The sequence below is a fragment of the Cyanistes caeruleus genome, chromosome 17 (assembly GCF_971803275.1).
Source record: "Cyanistes caeruleus chromosome 17, bCyaCae1.hap1.1, whole genome shotgun sequence".
Taxonomy (NCBI): domain Eukaryota; kingdom Metazoa; phylum Chordata; class Aves; order Passeriformes; family Paridae; genus Cyanistes; species Cyanistes caeruleus.
In genome coordinates, this window is record NC_141717.1 from 13,834,930 (window position 1) to 13,854,010 (window position 19,081).

Consider the following 19,081-nt stretch of genomic DNA (forward strand, 5'->3'; position numbering starts at 1 on the left):
GGCAAAGCTGATAAAAATGCCCAGAGCAGCTGTGGGCAATGCGGTGACACCGCGATTTGCTGCCACTTTTTGCTCACACAATTTTGAGGCTTAGCATCTCTGGCTTGTTTAAGAAAGCTTGTTTTTCTGTCCCAAGAGCTCTTAGGAGCTGAGGCATTTGTGCAACACAAAAGTCTCTGACCAGCTTCCAGCAGGGATGCAGGAGGAAGTCCAGGGAGAAGGACAGAGCCCTTGTGAGGCCTGGGGGCTGCTGGACACTTGGGCTAAAGAGGTCTGATTTAAAGGTGAGAGGAAGGAAGAGGCTCCCCTGTGTCTCTGGCTCACACAGGGAGCAGTTCATTGATCCCCACTCTTGGGAGCTCATCCCTGGCCTGGAGGGCAGGGAGAGGAGAGAGCACACAGCTCGTGTGGGTGCTGCCAGGGCAGTGGGGCTGTCTCTGTGCAGGCAGAGAGCTGAGCTCTTTGTTCATCCCTGCTACGAAGCAAGAGAAAAACACTCCTGCCGAGTGCCTCCAGAAATAACCCAGGCCTCCAGCAGCCAAAAAGCTTCCAAGGGGGAATTTTAAAGTGCTGGGAATTTGGCCTCTCAGCCTGTGCTTGGGGCTCCTCTGCTGTTACAGTGTCCCAGGCAGGGAAAGGCAGACCCTGAACACAACCCTGCTCCTGAGGTCCAGGAACCCTCATCTCAACAGGGAACAGTTCACTCCTTGGTCACCCCAAAGCCCTCTCAAGGTTCTCTTTTCACCCCAGTCTTTTCCAGCACCACCATCACAGCTCCTGCCTTGAAAGGGCACTGGTGATGGGCACTTTTCTTGTGGGATGTGCTTCAGGGGTCCAAAATGGTGCCCCAAAATACCTCAAGAGTCCCTCACCTCGCTGAAATGAGGCCTCCTTGCAGGGACAGCCCTGTTGCTGGTGTGGCCAGGATTTGGGAATCTGGAAAGGGAATGTCATGAAGATGAGAGGTTCCACTGCCTGCAGAAGGGAGAAGCTGGGGGCATTTAAAACCAGGCCTTCTCCATCTCTGGAAAGCACAGCAGATTCCTGTGCTATCCATATGGGATTTGAGTCACGGCGTGAAGAGAACGGGCCCTCCCGTGACACATGTCAGAGGCTGCAGGGAAGATAATGCTGCTTCATTGCTCTGGCCCCACTGTTTGTTCACCCACAGGGATCTCCTGGCCAGCTTTTCCATGTGTCAGCATCTCCTCAGCACCCCAGAGCAAGGGCATCGTCTGGCAGATGCTCCACGGAGGGACAGACACCTTGTCACGGAGCAGCAGCTCTGCTCCAGCTCCTGGGGCGGCTCCATCCCCTCCTCTGGGGCTGTGACCCAGCACATCGCTCAGCTTCCAGCATCCACAGCCAGGCTGCAGCCTCTGGAAAGCTCCCGTGCCCCTGATCTGATCCTGCATGCCCCAAACTGCCCCAAACACCCACGGGAATGGCCCTGGTGGTCTGGGCACATGCAGGAGGTCGCTGAAGATGCGCTGGCTTTGCAGGGTAGATCCCACGACAGATACAGAATTGTCTGTTTATTTTAAGTTTTACAGGGGGCATTTTCTCTTGCCAGGAGTTGGAGAATAGAGGGCCTGGGTACCATCTGCCCAGGGGACTGGTGAATCATCCTATTTTCCAGTTAACAGCACTTGTTTGCTTTGGGAGATCTCCAAGTTAAGGGGGAAGAAAAAGAAAACCCAGCCCATGGATCTTTTCCCACACAATAAGAAAAATGCCTTGTTTTCTTTTTTTTTTTCTTTTTTTTTTTTTTTTTTCCCAAAAACCAGTGTCAACTCTGCTTTTACTTAGCAGTGGGCTGGATAAAAATAGACAGTGAAGTCATGACGCCTTCAGAAGAACCAGGTATGGCCTGGGGAGAGGGGGTGAGAGGAGACAGGCTTTGGGGACAGGGACAAAACCCAGCATGATGCAGGCAGGCAGGGGCTGTCCCCAGAGTGTTGCTGGTTACCCCAGAGTCTTGTGATTTCCCTGGCACGTTGCTGGGAGGGGCAGGAGCCTCTTTGGTGGATGCTGCAGAGTTCAAGCTGCCGCTGACAGGGCTGTAGCCCAGAGAACACCAGGAGATCAGCTCTGTGCAAAGCCCAGGCATTCGGGGCTGGAGGCACTCTGGGAAGCAAGGGGAAGCAGAGGGAGTGGAAGCCAAGGGGGTTGTGCTCCTGCTTTCTCCAGGACCATATTGCTGCTGTTTCTCTCTTAGTTTTCTGCTCAGATCTGTCTTTTCCTCCCGTTTGATCGCCTTGCCAGGCTGGGAGCACACTGGGCTGCTTGGAAGGAGTGTGCCTGGGAGAGACTTTCCTGCTCAGGGCAGGGGCCCTGGAAGCCACTTGGACACCTGGAGCACGAGGAAATAGAGCTGGTGCCCATGTTTTGGTTCTGCTGGTGGGATCTCCTGTGGCAAAACCTTCCTGGGGCTGCTTGTGCAGAGCTGGGGCACATCCTGAGCTCAGCCAGGCTGGGGTGGCTGCAAATAGAGATCCTCTGGGGCAGAGTCTCTGGTATTTCTGCACCACAGGATGAATCAGGGATGTGAAGGCGACTTTCCAGCCACACAAATTTACATACCATAGAAATGTTGAGTCCCTTTGTAGACCTGGTTTGTCTCAGGTGTGTCTTGGCTGAGTGCTGAAGAAGACCCCAAATCGCTGACTGTGGTGTCCCCTCTGTCACCACACGGCTCCAGTGCTGTCCTGCCAAAGCCACTGCCCCAGCTTTGGACCTTTCCAACCAAGCACCTGCTTAGGTCATGACTGAAATGAGTTTGGCTGGCCTCAGCACGCCCTTCCACAGGTATTTCTGCACATGCTTGGAAGCACCATGGAAGCTGCAAGGAGATGCCAACTTTACATAGCAAAAGGCTGCTGCCCAGCAGGAACACTGGGCCCTGCCAGGACCAGGGGAGCTGGAGCTTCAGGCTTCATATTTTCAGGATATAATGTGAGGGTTTATTTTTTTTTCCCTTCTTCTTAAACAAATTAAAACTTTAAAGGAAAAAAAAAAAATAATTCCTGTGGAAAGTTTAGCCTCGCCCCATAAGGAAGGAACCTTCTATCAACAAGAAAATTCACATGATGAGGAAAAAAACCATGTCCTTTGCTCTTCCACCTGCTCCTGAGCCATGATTTCTCTGCAGCAGGAGGCTGGAGAGGCGCGAGGGGAATATCTGCATTTCTCTGGGCTCAGTCACTGGAACCAGCATTATCACTGGAACAATGGGCTCAGCCCGGGCTGGCCGTGCCAGGGCGGCTCCACTGCAGCGCTCCCGGGTTTATTTGGTTTATTTTTGTCCCGGCTTGGAGCGGGGGTGGCTGAGATCAGGTGACAGTGCCCGAGGAGCGCTTGGCATCGCCTGTCCTGCCACTGTGTGTGCACATGTCGGTGGGAGCAGGGATGGGCAGGGTGGCTGCTCCTCCTCACGGGGTCCTTCCTCCTGGATGAGCTGCCCTGGACACCCCATGGGAGAGGGGATGTTCTCTGGGTGTGGGAACCACTGATGCTCCCACTTGACCTGGCTTAGAGCTTTGCAGTCCAGTCTGGGGAATCAAAGCAGTGGCTGTGCTTTGGTACCGGGATTAGGAGCTGGGAACCAGTTTCTGATAGAATTGAGTCATGGGCACACAAGAGATGACCAAGAAAGGACCGTGCTGGAGCCAGGGAAGCCCAGCTTCCCAAGAACCACTGCAATGTTTCCACCTCTGAGCCTACCTCTTTTTCCATATGGTTTTCATACTGGGTTTTGTTTGAGCAGTACCAGAGACCCCAGTTCATTCCTGATGTCCCAGAAAAACAGTCAGCTTGGGAGATGTGGCTTCAGTAACCTTTGAGTTGACTAATTTGGCAAGGACCCCTTTCCAACAAGAATCCATCCTGGATCCATCCCCAGCCTCAGCAGAGGTGAGTGTGGCACTGCCAGAGGGTTCAGCCCCTGCTTTCTCCATCACCTGAAAACAGTCTGCAGCACTGGAGAGTTTTATTTCCCGAGGGGCTGAGAAAAGAGAGGAGCCTGGAGTTAATCAAAGTCTGGGAAGTGTATGGGAGCAGCTGTGGATGGAGGAAGCTGAGGGGCTCTGTGCTGGAGAGGGAGAAGAGCTGCTCTGGGGTCTGGGGACAGGGTGCAGAGAGATGGGGATGCCACTCTGAGAGTGGCACTGTGGGAACACAGGAACAGGACATTAATTTCTCAGGTATGGCATGAGGAAGAGGCACCAGGGTGCTGTGCACCAGCTGGGGGTGCAGGTATGTGTGGCATCACACGTGTGATCACTGTTCAGAGGCCTGAGCAGCATCACACAGCCCAGAACCCTGTGCTGTGACTCAACACACAAGCCCAGCCTGACCTTAACGGGAGCCAGGTGCTCTGTGGCAGAGGCTGGGGCTCTCCCTGACCCCAGGGGTGTTCCAGCTGTGGTCTGGGAGCCACACACTGTGAACATCCCCCTCCATGGGTCAGGCCATCCTGAAAAGAATCCCCTTTTATATAAATTCCAGCACATGATGCAAGAATGGAAAGAGCCTACCCTGCCCCAGCAGGTCATTTCAGGCTTGGCTGAGCTTCTTTCCTCTCGAGGGGATGTTTGCCAGCATCTCGGAAATGGCACCGGTGGGATCTGCAGCCCCGGCACAGCACTCTGCAGCTCGGAGCAGCAAATCCCTCTTGCAGCAGGAGGATGAGGATGGATGATGTGGGAGCATATGGAAATCTGGCAACGGATGCATTGAGCCTAACTCAGCTTCCAAGGGTCTGACCCTGTGGGTGCCTCCCAGCTGTGTCTCCCTGGATCTCTGTGTCTGGATATCTCTGATGTTGAGATCAAAGAGCCTGTGTCCATCCACAGGGCTGGAAACACGCGGTGGAAGGGATGCAGGCACAAAGCCTCTTCTGCACTCTCAGCACAACCCTTACCTTGCTGTGTGGACAAAGGACACACACACACAAGAGGAGTAAAGCTGTGGATATCACCTATCCATTTTCCTGAGGGGGAGGACTTCCAGATTGCTCTGCTGGGTGATATTCTGCAGACGTTTAGCCAACAGGAGCTAAATCCAGCTGGGATTTTTAGCGAGGTCTGATGAATCCGCTGTTCTCTGGACTGTCACGGTCAAGGCAACGTGTCTTTCTGGGCTGATTAGGGAAAGTGTCAAGGATCTCACAGCCAAGACTGACAGACCAGTCCTCTCTCACCCTGCTGTGTTTCACTAATTGCAGCTCTCCCTAATTAAAAATCAGTGATGTGGCTTTGGCATCTGCAAGTCAGGTCCCACAGGCGAGCCCGGGGCAGAGGTTGGGAGGTGGAGAAGGATGGAGCCATCCCTGGAGCCTGGTACATTCCCTGCCACGGTCAGATGCTGCAGAGGAGCCAAACATCCTCCAGAGGATGAACAAAATCAGAGCCCACCTTGCCAGAGACGTGGGGCAGCCCAGGGTGTCCTGGCCCTGAGCTGTTGTTGAGCAGGAGTGAAATGCTCTGTGCCAGCTGCAAAATCCCTTTCCAGGGACTTTCCAGGCTCCAGTAGCCCTATGGGGCTGGGGCTCTGCCACAGAGCAAATCCCAGGATGCTCTGGTGAGCTGGCAACACTCTGCCTCTCCCAGGGGACAGGAAGGGCCAACTCGCTGCCAGGCACTTAAAATCAAACAAAATAAAAGCTGGATGATCTACAGAAGTGCAGTTGGCTTGTTGGTTGCTGATCTATCAGCTCTTTTTCCTTCCTTATTCCCACATGAGGAAATAAGTTTTATTTTGGGTGTCTTCCCATGGGATAATAATCTCGCCAAGCAAACTCACCCTGAGTGAAGGCAGGAGGAGCACCCAGTCACCAGCACAAATGTAAAATGTCAGCGAATCCAGGGTGATTTCATTAAGGAGTGCTTGTGCTCTCACTGCATCAGTACAGACTCACAGACACCAGTGAATGTTCCAATCCCCTGCCATGGACAGGGACACCTTCCTCCAGACCAGGCTGCTCCAAGCCCTGTCCAACCTGGCCTTGTCACACTTCTACACTCCCTGTTTGGAAACCCATGGGTGAAGGGGGTTTTATCTGTCAGGATGTCAGATAAGGACAGGATAGGTGCTGCCTCTGTTACCTGGAGAAGCTGTAGGTGGGAATAGAGACATCAGTTTTGCCTTAGAGTTTGCTAGAGTGAGGTCTTGGGAGAGGGTGAACTGCATGGCAGCTATTTCAAGGGGATGAAACAGGGAGGGTCTGGGAGAGGCAGGACACTCTGAGCTCTCTGCTGGGCATGGACATCTTCCAGAAATGGGCAAGCAGACTTTGGGGAGTGGCTGGAAGCCTTCAGTGTGGTGATCTGCAAGAGAGGGACTTTGGACATGGGCCTGGAATGACAGGACAAGGGGGAATGGCTTCAAACTAACAATGGGAAGGTTAGTTGGGATACTGGGAAGAAATTCTTGACTGTGAGGCCCTGGCACAGGTTGCTTAAAGAAGCCGTGGCTGCCCCATCCCTGGAAGTGTTCAAGGCCACGTTGGACAGGCTTGGAGCAACCTGGAATAGCAGGAGGTGTCCCTGCCCATGGCAGGGGGCTGGGATGAGATGATCTTTAAGGTCCCTTCCAACCCAAATCTCCCTGGAGAAACAGGGAGGATCGTGCCCAGCTCCCTTCTCTGGCCCACAGCCAGGGAGGACTTGCAGATGGAAAGCTCGTGGCTGGGGCTGGCTGCTCTGGGCCAACAATACCTCTGTCACAGAGGTGGGCAGCAGCACGGGCAGCTCCCATTAAAGGCTGTCACACATTGCCCTCAGCTGCCAGAACCTCCAGAAAATTTTGGGCTGTCTTGGAGGAGAGCTGGCAGTGCCATCCCTCCTCCATTCACTGGTGGATTTCCAGAGATGGCAGCAGGTGGCTGCCAGTGGTTATCTGCACCATGGCACAGAGAATTTAACCCCCAGTCCCTGCCCTGCATCCCCCAGGTCCCCACATCCTCCCCTGCTTCCCCATCCTAGCAGGACCTGGCTGGGCAGGCCACCGTGCTGTCCCACGGCCACAAATGTCCCAGCAGGGAGGGTTTTTCTTGCTGAAAAGCTGCTTAGCAGCTTATGGAAACAATAAAAGTAGTATTATCTTCAACGGTGAGGCAGATGGTTTGGATGATTGGTTTGACTTTTAAGCTGGATTTGAGCTACGGATATTCTGATTTTTAACAATTTTTGGCTGGTCAGACTCTGGCAGCGTAATCCCCAGATTCCTGCTCCCATAAATCCAGTCCTCTCTGCACTGGGGGCTGTGGGATGGAGACCTGTCCTGGGAGGGGCCCTTCAGACACCTGCATGTGAGGGGGCACCCAGATCTCCCCAACCAGGGCTGGCAGCCACCAACCCTGCCAACACCACCACCAAGGCCACCACCAGCCCTCCTCATGCTGGGTGTCACCACTGCCACCACAGCCTTGTCCCCCTGCCCTTGGAGGGACAATCCCCCTGACCTTGGGGGGACAATCCCCCTGACCTTGGGGGGACAATCCCCCTGACCTTGGGGGGACAATCCCCCTGACCTTGGGGGGACAATCCCCCTGACCTTGGGGGGACAATCCCCTTCTCTGCTCCCGTCCCGCGTGGGTGGCTCTGCAAATCCACCGCTGGCAGGAGCCCAGGCCTGAGCTTCTCCCCTCAACATTGTCTTTTGCAGAGGGATTTATTTAGTTTTTCTCCTAATTATCAGGAGCCCTGGACTTCCTGCCACTGTCTGAGGGCTGGTGCCAGCCCTCTGTGCTCCTTGTCCCGATGGAGCCTGTTCCTGCTGTCACCCCCGCACCCGCTGTCGTGTGGAGCGCTCAGAGGTGACATCCTGCTCAGCAGGACATGGCCAGGGGCCTTCTCCATCCCTCCTGCAGCAGGGACCCCTCAGCCTCCCAGGAATCCCTCCAGGGCTAAGGGATCTGCCTTGCTCCAGGACCCCCAGGCAGCCTCTGGCGCTGCCCTGTAGCCAGGGGTTTGGGAAGGAAGGGATTTGGGAATGAAATCCCTGTTCAGCTCTGTTGGGGCTGGGGAAGGCTCCTCTGAGGGCAGTTCCAGACAAATAAAAGCCATGTCTGGGGGCTCCTGGTTAACCCTTTGCTGAGGGACATGCAGCAATGTCTCAGCTAATGAATTACCTGCCCCAAACCCCGCAGCTGCCCCACCTGAGAAGAGCCATCACATGCAGAACATCCTGTGTATTAGAATGGTTTTTATTTAGCAAATCTCCAGAGCATTAAAATAAAACTCCTGTAAAACAACAATCTTTGTGTGTACATTGAAATTGTAAACTGAGAAAAAGAAGAAGACTTCTACAGAGGTCAAAGGTCACCCAAAACATCCCTTCAAGAGAAATATCATCAGTTTTCTGCTCCCACTGTGAGCTCCAGTGCTGATCAGCAGTCACCAGTGAAGCACAGGAGAGGGAGGGAAGGAGGGATGGGGATGAAAGGTCTGAGAAATCTTTGCACAGCTTGGTTCAGTCCTGCAACAAAAACACTTCCCCGCTGTACCCGGATCATGAAACAGCAGGGGGGGGAAAAAAAAAACCTGTTGTGAAACACCGAGGGTGATCTTAGGTCTGTTTGTGAGCGCAGGTGAACCTGGAAAGGGAGAAGCTGCAGCTCCCAGGGAGGTGACAGCGGGGATGGGGACGGGACGGAGCGGTGGCTGCGAGCCCGCTGCCCGATCCCCAGCAGCCTTTCCCCTGCCGGCTCCCTCGGGGCCTGGCAAAGCTCTGTCAGAGCTGCCAGGATTATCTTTAGCTCTGTTCCCTCCCTCGCCCCCGCGCCCACCTCCTCGCCGCGCTCCGCGTCCCGGCCCCCGCCAAAACACGCGTTACATAAGCGCTCGCAGAACCATCTGGGGCTGAGTCAGCCACGAACCCAAACGGACAGCAAGCCCCCGAGCAGGGGATGCCCACCCACGGAAAACCGGCTTTTGGGGCCATCCCCCCCGCCAGTGCCACCCCGGAGTGCCCGCACCCCCACCTTGGGACAGGGGACAGCGAGGAACGCCCCAGCCCGGGGGGTGGCAGTGATGCTCGGGGTCGTCAGGCAAAGAGGGGAAGGTTTAATTACATACTAATGAAGTATTTCCAAAATAAATGTGCCAGCTGCAGGGGAAGAGGAGAGGGAGTGTCGACTCGCTGGGGAAGGGTTGCTGATCTGTCAGCTTGCACGCATCTTCTCCATCCTGATATCCCACGGGAAACCCTTCTCACTTCTCCCCTTAAATCAGCACCACCGAGCCCAGTTTGATTCCAAATTTATTCATTTGGGGTTTCTCCCCAAAGCCCAGGGTCAAGACAGGAGACGTCCTTCACCTCCTTCTTAAAAAAATCACAGTTTTTCCCTGTGAGCAGCCTCTCAGGAGCGTTTGTGACCTGAACTTTGCAGTGTTGTGCTGATTCACAATGGCTTGTCACAAAAAAAATCTGCCTAAAAGTGACAGAAAAAGGGACGCTGACTCATGTGTTTGCCTTTCCCGAGCGAGGAGAAATGTGAAAGGTGAACAAAGTACTTAACGGGTGATAATTACATTCTGCACTGAAAAAAACCCCAATCCATATTAATAAGCCGGAGTGTTATTGCTAGTAGAGGCATTTTATAATTAAAAAAAAATTAAAGCATTTGAGGTTTTTAACCTTGACGGTGACCTGTTAACAACAAGTGTAAGGAAACCCCTAATTTTGTCCCACTCACAATTATAAATCTGTGTTAAGGAGAAACTCCAGCCTCAGCCTTCCTGGACTCCCTGCAGGATGCTGGAGGCTGGTTCCCTGGCAGGATCCCGGTTTTCTGTGGGATGAAACCTGGTGTGGGATGGAATAGAAGAGCTGGCCCCTCTGGGAGAGCTCTTGGTATTGCCTTTATGGAGGGGGAGAAAGAAGTTGGAGAGGGTCCACCTTAATGTAGGATGAAAAAGCAAATTGCCAGCAGTAGAGCAGAGATGCTGCTCCGTTACTATGGTTACCCCCAGAGACAACCCAGCATCCCTGGGTATGGCCCTGCAGTACCCAGAGCATCCCTGCTCCTCCCAGACACCTGGAATGGCACTGGAGCAACTTGGGTGGGACCAAATTCAGAGGGATCTGTAGGGTTTGAGGCTCTTGGAGCAGCCTGGAGAGAGGATGAATCCAAGCTGGATGGAGAAGCAGCATTTCCAGTGGGGCCAGGGCAAAGTTCCTTGCCTTCATCCCTCTGAGACGAGGTCCTGGTGGGAATACAGAGTTCCCAACCCCTCTGCCCACTCTCTGCCCCTTGATGACAGATTGGCTCAGCCAAATTTCAGTGGGTTTGAGCCAAACCCATCCAAGCTTATGAAAGGACACCCTGCTTTTGGGGAGGCAAAAAACCTCTGGCAAAGGCACAGAGAGATGCTTTGGTCTCCTGAATCTGAAGGGAAAGGGGCAGGAGGGCAGTCAGTGAGGGCTGGTGCAATGCTGAGTTCAGAGAGGGCTTTAGCCCTTAAAGACATCTTGAATATTAAAAGTGGAGGTTGCCAGCCAAGAAAAAGCCCCACACTCATTACACTGGTGCCCATCCCTGCTGAAAACTTTCCAGCCAGGTCTGTGAGGTGTAAGCAGGGTCATTCCCCTCAGAGCCACTCACTGCCTTCCCATCCCTGCTGCTCCCACCCCTCAGTTCAGCTCTCGAGGATGAGGATGGTTGGACTGGAAACAAAGCAAAGACCAAACACCCCGGCAGCACATTTCCCGTGGTGCCAGCATCAGCTCAGCTCCCTGGGGATTTCTGTACAAGCAGCCACCGAGGGAGGAATTCTGGAGGCAGTGGGAACCATCCCCAGGGAGCTGCCGGCTCCTGAATCATTAAATGCTTCCACAAATGAAGCGCTGGGGTTTGTAGTGCAAACGGCTGTGTGAGGAGTCACTGCCGCATGGCAAAGCAAACCCTGAGAGCGGAGGCACGGGAGCCGTGGGAAGCTGCTGCACGGGCCCGTGCGTGTCCCCAGCAGAGATGCTGGCAGGGCCCTGCCAGAGCATCCCCCGCCTCCACCCTGGCATTTTCCTTCCCGAGATCCAGCCCGTGTTTTGGAGTAGAGCTTTTTCCCCCATCTCCTCTCCTGCCTGCCTGTAGCAGGCCATTACCGTCCCCAAGAACCCCCGCTCCTCTCCGCGGCAAGAGAAAAGCTTCCAGAAAAGCATCTGGTCCAGATTTAAAGGCATTAAGAGACAGAGATTGGTGGCTTGTTCTAATAGCTAATCATTATTAAAAGATCGCTCCTTATTTCCAAGATAGATTTGTCTGGCTTCAGCTTCCAGGAAGAGGTGGTTATTATGCCTCTCCCTGCTAGATTAAGTTACCTCTTTGTACCAGTGTATCCTCCCCATGACAAATGCTGTAATCAAGTCACCTCAGTCTCCCCCTTTGCTAAATTAAACGGGCTTTGCTCTTAAATCTTGCTTAGCCCCAGCCCTCTCTGTGGTTATTAGAGTGAGTGGCTGGCTGGGGTATTTTTTTAATGAGTAAAAAACTTCCTTATGGCAAAAAGGATGGAGCTGATGGGACCCAACAGATCGTTAGTGGTGGGTGGAAATTATCGGCCACCAGTCACCTGAAGTGGATTGAGCCCTATTCCCAGCCTGAGGAACGATGATGGATAATTTCCCCAGGTTGTCTCAGTACACGAGCCCCTTTCCCTGTGGCAGCCAGGTGTGAAAGCCAGGAGGAAAATCCAGGATGGCAAATCCAGGGGCTCTGTGTCCACCAGGCCATTAACCTCTCCTTAAATAGCATCTCACACACTGTCTCCGCTTCCCTTCAGCCGTGACGCACCATTAAGGACATTTAAACTGTCACCTGGATGTGGTGTGATGTCCCCTGAGGTCACACAGGAGGCAATGCCCGCAGGAAAAAGCTCCTCACAGGGCCCAGGGGGACCAAGAGCGCTCCGGAAAGATTTGTTGGGTCAGTCTTGGATGACTGGTTTTGTTCTGCTTGGGCTCCAGACACATTTTCCCATCTCCGGGCTCCCTGCATGGCTGAGCCGCTCTTGTGGGCAGAGCCCATCAGGGCAGGGCACTGCAGCCAGCGGTACCCAGGGAGGGGCTGTGTTTGGGGGGCCTCTGCAGAGCCCCCCCATCATTCTGAGCATTCCTGCAGCAGGGAGGAAAATTATCCTCCCAAGAAAAATTCAGGTGTGTGGTTTTTTTGCTCCTGCTTAAAGGCAGCAGGATGGATATTTGCTAAAAGGCTCTTAAAAATAATCTCTGTTTGTCGTGCTGGCCCCAGTCTTGCTCAAAGTTTGCTCCACATATCCTGTGTGTGTGACAACTGACAGACTTGGAAACACGTTGGAAGTTGGCTACAGGCAGACACTTCACTATGATCTTTAAAATATACAGCATGACGCGAGATATTTTAAATAGATCAAAATACATTTATTACATATTTATATTATTTTCTCTAGTCTATTTATATCTTTTGGAGACTCTTATATATAATATATATAATATATTTAAAATAACATAAAATTGGCCAGTTTTGTCATCTGAAATACATTTTACAAATATATATATACATTGTCACATATATCTCAAATATATGTGCAATGAGACAGAGAAACACCGGAGGTGGAAAAGGTACAGATAATTCATTGCATCCCTCAGCTTCTCTACCACCACTGCCCCAGCGAACAGACTCAGCGTGTTACCCCTGGGAAACCAGTGCTCCCAGTTGCCAGCCTGCCCTGTGAACTGGTGTCGGGTCTCCGACCCCAAACCCACGCGGGGCTGAGCCTGGGGGAGCACTGGGGTGTGTTTGGGGGGGAGATGGAGGGGAGAAGGCGCCCTGGGAGCGGGCAGCAGGACAGATGTGCACAGCTGGTGGGCGAGGGGAATGGATGGCATCGGGTCGGGCACTGCCCCACGTCCTGTCCCTGCTCGTGACCCATCCGGACCCTGCCCTGTGCCAACCCCCCCGTGGCAGCGTTCCTGAATTGGGGGGTGGGAGAGCAGGAGGGGGCCGGACACGGCTGCCACACGCTCCTTTCTGCGTGCAAGAAATGGGAGAGGAGGGGACAGCACACTCAGGGGACTCTTTTGGTTGTCAGCACGAGAGGAAAGAGCAGGAGGGTTTAAAAATAAACGTATTTGTTCTGCCTTATTAAAGATAGAAAAGGTGGCTCTGAAGTCATCTCCTACAAAAGGTTTGAAGGTCAAGCAGGCACCGAATCGAGAAAGGTTGAGCGCTAAGTGATTGTCCCAGCCCTAAAAGACAAAGTGCACTAAATTGGGTGATGAGAAGCTAAGGCTCATCCCGATGGCCCCCGGCCGAGTGAGGAGCCCCCAGGGCACAGGATGCTCTTCCCAGGGGTGGCTTTGGGGCGCGGGGATGACCCCAGCTCGGGGAGCTGCTGCTGCCGGAGCCCCGGCCCGGGGCAATCCCTACGGGATGCTGGCCAAGAGGATTATCTCTCCTTTCTCGGCCTCCTGCCGTCCTCCAAGGATCAAGTGAACTCCAGGGATGGAGCTGGCTTGCTCGAGGAAATGGCCGGCGGCTGGGGGTTTTTTTTTTGAGGGGGACATTTCACCTTGCTCGTCTCCAAGCCCTTTCCCACAGGGATTCCACTCCCCAAAACCCCACACCCCCAGAGCATCCTTGTGTCTTCCCAGCCCCTTAAGGAAACCCAAATGCTGAGCTTGGGCTTTTTCCACCTTTTTAAATTTTTTTCCCCTTTTTTACCCCTTTTTTAGACAATTAATGGGATTTAAGCTATGGCTGGGCAGCCTTCCCGATGCTCCCTGGTGGTAGGAAGAAAAGACCAGTAGCTCTGAGCTCTCACAGGTAGGCAAAAATAATATTTATACACTATGTACCGGTGTGGTCCATGGTCAGGACAAGGACTATACAGTAGATACAGGATGTCTCACCAGAGCTAGACCCTCACTAGCAGGGTTTGGGGCAGGGGGTGAGTGAAAAGGGGCCAGGGAAGGTCCTAAATCCCCTCACTGTGCCAGCCACAGGCGCTCCCTGTCCCAGTTCACATCCTCCTACACAGCAGTTTAAAAATACATCTGTATATATTATTCTATTCTCCCAGGTAACACTGTACAATCATAGAAGTTTCTTTAAAAGCAATAATTTACTTAAAGACATCTCTATTTCTCTTTCGTTTTTATACAAATATTTACTGTGATATATATATATATTTATAAAGAAGTTTAACCCTCTGAGAACTCTACAGCAGCAAGATGTGCACCTTTTATTTTTTTTTTAATAATTATTATTTATTCAAAAGAACCTAAAACCACTTAAAAGCATTTGTTTTAAAAAAATAAATAAGTAGTGCTCACACAAAATCTCTCTGCCCCCCCCTCCATCCTTCCCACCCCCCAGATGCTGTGGTGCAAAAAGCAGGGGGCAAAAGCATCCCCCCAGGAGCAAAGGGATTGGTGATGGGATGGCATCCGCCTTCGCTGCCTTAGAAAGAGAAATATCGTGGCTGGAGCTCAATGGCACATCCCTACGTGTCCCCACATTCGGGGAAAACGCATTTGGGGCACTCAGTGCTGAAAAATCTGCCTCCCAGTGCTGCCCCTGGAGAAGGTTTTCTCCCAGAGGTTTTTAGTGGAAGCCAAAAACAGAGCAGCCTCTTGGTGGGCAGTGTGGGGTGATGGTGACAGACCCTGGTGGGAAGAAACTCTGCAGGGGTGATGTCCCCAGCACGGTGCTCGGTGGCACGGGGCAGTGGGACACTCAGGGCAGCAGTTCCCCTGAGCCCTTGGCAAGAAGAAGATGGGGATGGGGACACAGGACAAATCCTGCTTCTGCCACCCATGTTTGGACACACCACAGCAAGTCCTGACCCCAGGACACAGCTTCCCTGGTGTGGGCTGTGGGGGGAAAAGCACCAGGAGCCCATCACAGCCAAAATGCCATGGAAGACCCTGCTGTTGAGCCCTCTCCCCAAGGGCTCTGTGCCCACGGTCAGATGAGGGATGCCCATGGGTACAAAGCCCTTCCCGTGGCCACAGGGATCAGGGAGCCAGATTTTGGCTCCCAGAGCACCAACGAGCAGCACAACCAGATGAAGGGACCCTCAAACCTGCACCTCTCTGACTCCTTCCCTCTCTGGGGAGCAGGGCAGGAGCGGAGGCTTCCCGTGCATGGGGTGCTTTGCCTCGTGCCAGAGCTAAAGCTAAAGCAGGTTGTCACCAAGGCCAGCCTGAAAGGCGGTGGATGAGGGGAGTGGGTGCTGCAGAGAAAAAGGGGCATCACCCAGAGGAGGGGATGCAGGATGGGGGCTGTGGAGAAGGGCTGGGACACGGGATGAGTCCGCATCTCTAAGGCACAATCCACCTTGAGGCCGGGACACAGGGATGGGCTGAAGCGCAAGATGGGGTGATTTTCTCAACTGGCATCTGTTCTTTTGGGGAAAACATCTGCCTCTGAAGCAGGACTCTCTGGTGGGTTGGGAATTCATAAAGCCCAGCCTGGCACGGACACAGCTCCAGGACTCGAAGTGCAGCCCAACGAGATGACTTTCCCTTTGATTTCTACATTTGAAAATGTTCTTCAAGGAAGAAAAATACCAAATTGGTCAGAAAAGTTGGGAAATACCCAATTTTGAGAGCTCTCCACTCTCATTTTTGTGCTTTTCACTCTTATGGTGAACCTTATGAATTCCTCATCAGAGATGCTGGGGAAGACCCAACACTTCAGCAGCTAATGCTCCAGACCCCATTTCCACCCCAAAATCCAACATTTCCAGAAACTGGCTAATTACCATGTTTACAATGCTTTTTTCTCTCACAGCCCTGCTAATCCTTATTACCTCCTTTGTCAATAATTCCACTACTTTCTTTCACTGCCACAGACCTATAGTCACTTACATGTGTTTTCTGCCTATGAAGCCATGCCAGTGGTAAAAAAACACCCCAAAATTGGACGCAATCTTAACTTTTAGCTCTTGCATTTACCCAACAAGTCACCCCCTCAAAAGACCCTGGCGGCTTCTTCATTCCCTTGTTCATTTTCAAAAAATACTGAATGACTTCTTTCAGATTTAATATTATTATTATTATTATTATTTTTATAATAATAATTAATATTATTATTATTTTGGTAAACAGTCTCCCAAACGGTGCGGTGAAAATATTAAAAACCCTCTCACCTCCCTCCCCCATTTTTTTCCCAAATTAAAAAGAAGTACATTAATGTTGCATGTTATTTCAAGTGTTGTTCTTGTGCAACTGAACCAGACCGCCTGCCAAAGGAGCAATGGTTTTGTTGTTGCTGCTCAGTTAAAAAATAAAAGGAAAAAAAAAAAAAGAGAGAGAGTGAGATTTGTTTCCTGATATTTCCTCTTTTTTGGATCTCGCAGTGCTCAGCTCCAGGAAAACGCTGGCGTTTTCCCCGCAGGGAGAGCAAAGCCCCACGGGGCCGTGTGGGGCGAGCACCTGCCCATGCCCCACGGACCCTCCTCTCCTCATCCTTCCGTCCGTCCATCCATCCATCCATCCATCCATCCATCCATCCATCCATTCATCCACCCATCCCTCCATCCATCTGTCCATCCATCCCCCAGAGCCGTGGGCCCTGCCGCGGGCGCCGGGCGCGGGGGACGCGCCGTGGCCTGCCACCGTCCCCTCCTGCAGACCGCTCAGTGGTTATTGCGATGAAACTGAAAACTATGAACGATACTAATTTCTCAAGCATTCCTATGGCACTTGCATTGTTCTGCATAATTTGAGCGGGTTGTAGGGGAAGAGATTAGAGGAGGAAAAAAAATACCCTTGGAAAAGTCAACGGAAGGACCAAGTGTCATATTTCTGACTCCCTCCTGTACGACCGCTGATCCAACGCTATTGTGGCTTGAAGCCTGTCAAACTCGTGCCTGTTGTCCGGGCTGAGGTCCTCCAGACCCCGGCTGTCATCGTCTTCCTCTTCCTCATCGCGGCTCATGAAGGCCAGCTCATTCTCGTAGCAGAAGGAGTTGGTGCTGGGCAGCAGGAATTTGTTCTCCACCAAGTCCTTGGCGCTGCAGCGGGGGGTGGACGGGACCTCGTAGGTTTTGTGGAAGTGGGAATAGTCTACTTTGTACTGGTTTTTCTCCTCGAACAAGACGGGCTCGAAGCGGTGGCCCCACAGTATCTCACTGGCCAGGTAGGAGCTCCGAGCTTGCGTCGTCATGGCTGTGGCCTCTACCATGCCCTCCAGGATGACGACGATCTCAAAGTCATCTGTCTCCAAGTCCTGGCGGCTGATCCCAAACAAGGGGCTGTCTTCGTTGATCTCGTGGAGAATGGTGATGGGAGACACCAAGAAAATACGGTCCAAGCCTTTATCAAACCCCACGTCAATGTCTATTTGGTCGAGCGGGATGTACTCCCCTTCCTCTGTGATCCTGGGCTTAATTAGCTGAGCTCGTACGTGGGCTTCTACTATGTGGCTTTTCCGTAGGTTCCCAACTCTCCACATCAGGCAGAGTTTTCCATCTCTCATCGCCACTACTGCGTTATGGCTGAAAAGTAATGTCTGGGCCCGTTTTTTGGGCCTGGCCATTTTTGCCATTATTGCACCAATCATGAAAGAGTCGATTATACAGCCCACGATGGACTGAACCACCACCATGAAGACAGCGAGCGGACACTCCTCGGTCACGCAGCGGAAGCCGTACCCGATCGTCGTTTGGGTCTCGATGGAGAACAGAAAAGCAGCCACAAAGCCATTGACCTGCAGAACGCAAGGCTTGAAAGTATCGTCTCCACCTGGGTTTTCTAGGTCTCCGTGAATGAGTGCAATTAGCCAGAAAATCAGCCCAAACAATAACCAGGACACCAGAAATGCCAGGGAAAAGAGCAAGAGCATATACCTCCAGCGAATGTCAACGCACGTGGTGAACATGTCTGCAATGTACCTCTGTGGCTTGTCATCCATGTTGGTGAACTCCACATTGCACTGACCGTTCTTCTTTACAAACCTGTTCCTGCATTTCCTCCTGGTGTGGATTTTCCCATTGCCAAAGCCGTTGATACCTGGCATGGTGGTCAACCTCAGCCCGTCTTCCTCAGAGGACACGATGCTGTAAGGGTTGACTCTGCCCGTAGTCATCCCTGAGCCAAGCCCACAGTGAAGGTGAAGGGTCTTGCGACTCCCAGTGTCCCCCTGACCCACCCCTGCCCACCCCCCAAATTCTGCTGCGGTGGAAGAGAAGTCCCAAACTTCCACGTCTTGGCTGCCACGTCACCACGAGGATCCCGTGAGAGGTTCTGCAATGAGAAAGCAAAGACAGGGCCGTTACCGGTCATGGCACGGGGACCTGAGGGGCTGCTTGGCCAGTGGTCCTAATGGGCTGCATGTTGAGTGGCAACCTCCTACACTGCTCTAATTCTCCTTTCCTAGGCTGGGCTGCTCCCAAAAACACATACAGAGGAAAGGGAGAAGGTGTTAGAGTTTGTTCTTTCGTGATACTAAGTGAGTGAACAAATCTTATTGCATTTGTGGGACACTCAACAACTCCAGCAGATGAAAATCCTGGAGTTTCTCCACTTCACGTTTCCCACGAGCTCCGCCACCAGGGAGGAAAGCAGAGAGGCCGAGCTGTTCTCCTTGGGACACAGATACCAATAAAGGTACTCCTGGAAGTGGCTCCATCAGTTCACATTGCCCGTGCCAGATGGATCGATGCCCAGCCCAGCGCCGACCTCAGAGCACCAGCTCTTCTGGGCTCGAGGGAAAGCACAGGGAGATGTGGATTTAACCTCTGTCCTCGTGCCCGGGGATGGAAGAGGACACAGCCAATGTGCATCTGGTTGGAGAAGGCCCCGGGAAGGTACTTGCTCAGGGCAGATGTCCTGAGGAGCAACTTTCCCAACGTATCCACTGGGACCTGGAGCCATCCACGGTCACAGATGGGTTTAGCTGGCCAAGTCTCATGAAGGAACAACTGCCACTGGGGAATGGGGAGCTGTTTTGGTCCCTTCTGGAAGGCTCAGCTGCAGGGTCAAGGACCTGCACTCAACTTTGCTTGGGAGAGAGGTGACATGGACATGGGAGAGGTGGCCCAAGCCTGGTGGGCTTGCTGGTGGAGGTAAGCACATGATGAGGAAACCCAGTGACGCT

The 19,081-nt window shown here is 52.7% G+C and overlaps 1 protein-coding gene across 2 annotated transcripts in view; it reads right to left on the reverse strand.

Annotated features, from left to right (window-relative positions):
• Positions 1 to 8,811: 8,811 nt before the first annotated feature.
• The window catches only part of LOC111936126 (potassium inwardly rectifying channel subfamily J member 12), a 38,231-nt gene continuing 27,961 nt past the window's right edge, over positions 8,812 to 19,081 (reverse strand). For both annotated transcript variants that reach the window (XM_023936861.2, XM_023936862.2), the window contains exon 2: positions 8,812 to 18,228. In XM_023936861.2, coding sequence (XP_023792629.1) covers positions 16,781 to 18,070 — 1,290 coding nt within the window. In that variant the 5' untranslated portion in view covers positions 18,071 to 18,228 and the 3' untranslated portion in view covers positions 8,812 to 16,780. The remainder of the gene's footprint in view (positions 18,229 to 19,081) is intronic.